General features: G+C 51.5%; 1 protein-coding gene across 8 annotated transcripts in view; it reads left to right on the plus strand.

Moving 5' to 3' along the window:
• The window catches only part of Rufy4 (RUN and FYVE domain containing 4), a 23298-nt gene that overhangs the window by 3587 nt on the left and 18126 nt on the right, over positions 1-1585 (plus strand). For all 8 annotated transcript variants that reach the window (XM_029474329.1, XM_029474321.1, XM_029474338.1 and 5 more), the window contains 3 exons: positions 412-537; positions 803-909; positions 1170-1313. In XM_029474329.1, coding sequence (XP_029330189.1) covers positions 412-537; positions 803-909; positions 1170-1313 — 377 coding nt within the window. The remainder of the gene's footprint in view (positions 1-411; positions 538-802; positions 910-1169; positions 1314-1585) is intronic.

Here is a 1585-nt window from a genome sequence, read left to right on the forward strand (position 1 = left end):
CTCCCCTCCCCTCCCCTCCCCTCCTCTTCTCTTCTCTTCTCTTCTCTTCTCTTCTCTTCTCTTCTCTTTTTTCTCTCCATGGCCACCATTACTATCTAACCCGCTGTATGCTCTGAGAATTTAACTTCTGACTTCCCTATCGAGATGTAAGCTGCCTGAGGTTGGTTCATGCAGGCCTTGTTTGTTGTTCACAGGCCTTAGATCAGGGCCTGTGTATACTAAAGTGTTTGTGAAGGAATGAGTGTGAATTCAGGCTCAGAGAGATTAAGTATCTTGTCCCTATCACACAGCCAGGAAGGGCAGAGGAAGATCCCCCAACAAAAAGGCCTATAGGAGCCCTTTCACGCCAGGGTGCTAGGTAGGTTCCAGAGGGAGCCACTGACATGTGTTTCTTTCTCATCTTGGTCCTAGTTTGATCAGAAAGAGCAGAGGAGCTTCCTGGGGGCCCGGAAGGATTACTGGGACTTCCTATTCACTGCCCTTCGACGGCACCGGGGATACACAGAGCAGATAAGCTTCATATGCTCACAGGACAAGGTAATGGGAGCAGGGGATGGGAAAGCAGGTGGACTTTGTCCAGGCCTTCCCTAGGTCCCTTGTCCCTCAGACCTGCTCCACGAACAGGAGGCTTTTCCTCTGAGAGGTGAGGACCTCTCATTAGCCCTGGCTTCGCCTCCCGTTTCTCCTCTGACCTTGGCCCACTCTTTCTCCCTCACTCTCATTCCCTCTGTGCTCTCTCTCATTTGGCCCAGCTCCCCCACCCTGATTTCATGCTCTCTTTGGCCCTCTCCACACCCTGCAGCTGAAGACCTCACTAGGAAAAGGCCGTGCCTTTATCCGACTCTGCCTTGCCCGCGGCCAGCTGGCTGAGTCGATGCAGCTGTGCCTCCTGAACCCACAACTCACCAGGTGGGTTTGCCAGGCCATCATCCCATATATGGCACTTGAGCCCACTACTGCTAAACGGGTGACTGACGGTTAGGGGTAAGGGACTGAGTGTCAGCAAGGAGAAAGGGCCTGAGAGTCCTGCATGCAGTTTGGCATACTTAGGCCTCTGCCCTTGGAGGCTGAGCTCAGCCACAACCTGCTTGGGAAGGTCCCCTTTGGTACGCTGATTCTCAGAGGTCAAGGGTAGCAATGGCTGGATGTGTTGGTCTCTCTTCACACAGGGACTGGTATGGCCCTCGGAGCCCTCTGTTGTGCCCTGAGCTCCAGGAAGACATCTTGGACTCTCTCTATGCCCTCAATGGAGTTGCCTTCAACTTGGACCTGCAGCGGCCAGACCTGGATGAAGCCTGGCCCATGTTCTCAGAGTGAGCAGGCTCTCGGCCTCCAGCCCAAGCCACTCTTCCCTCCCCCTTTTAAGTTACTTTTGTGAAGTTATACTATAATGACATTGCTTCCCCTTCTTCTATCTCCAAACCGTGCCAAATAACCCTCCTTGCTCTCCTCCAAATTCAGGAGCTCTTTTTTTTTTTTTTTTGCGAGATACACACACACACAGACAGACAGACAGACAGACAAATACAACCCACTCAGTCTATATAATATTACTTGTATGTATGTTTTCTTTTTTTTTTAATTA

This window comes from Mus caroli, chromosome 1 (assembly GCF_900094665.2).
Source record: "Mus caroli chromosome 1, CAROLI_EIJ_v1.1, whole genome shotgun sequence".
Taxonomy (NCBI): Eukaryota; Metazoa; Chordata; class Mammalia; order Rodentia; family Muridae; genus Mus; species Mus caroli.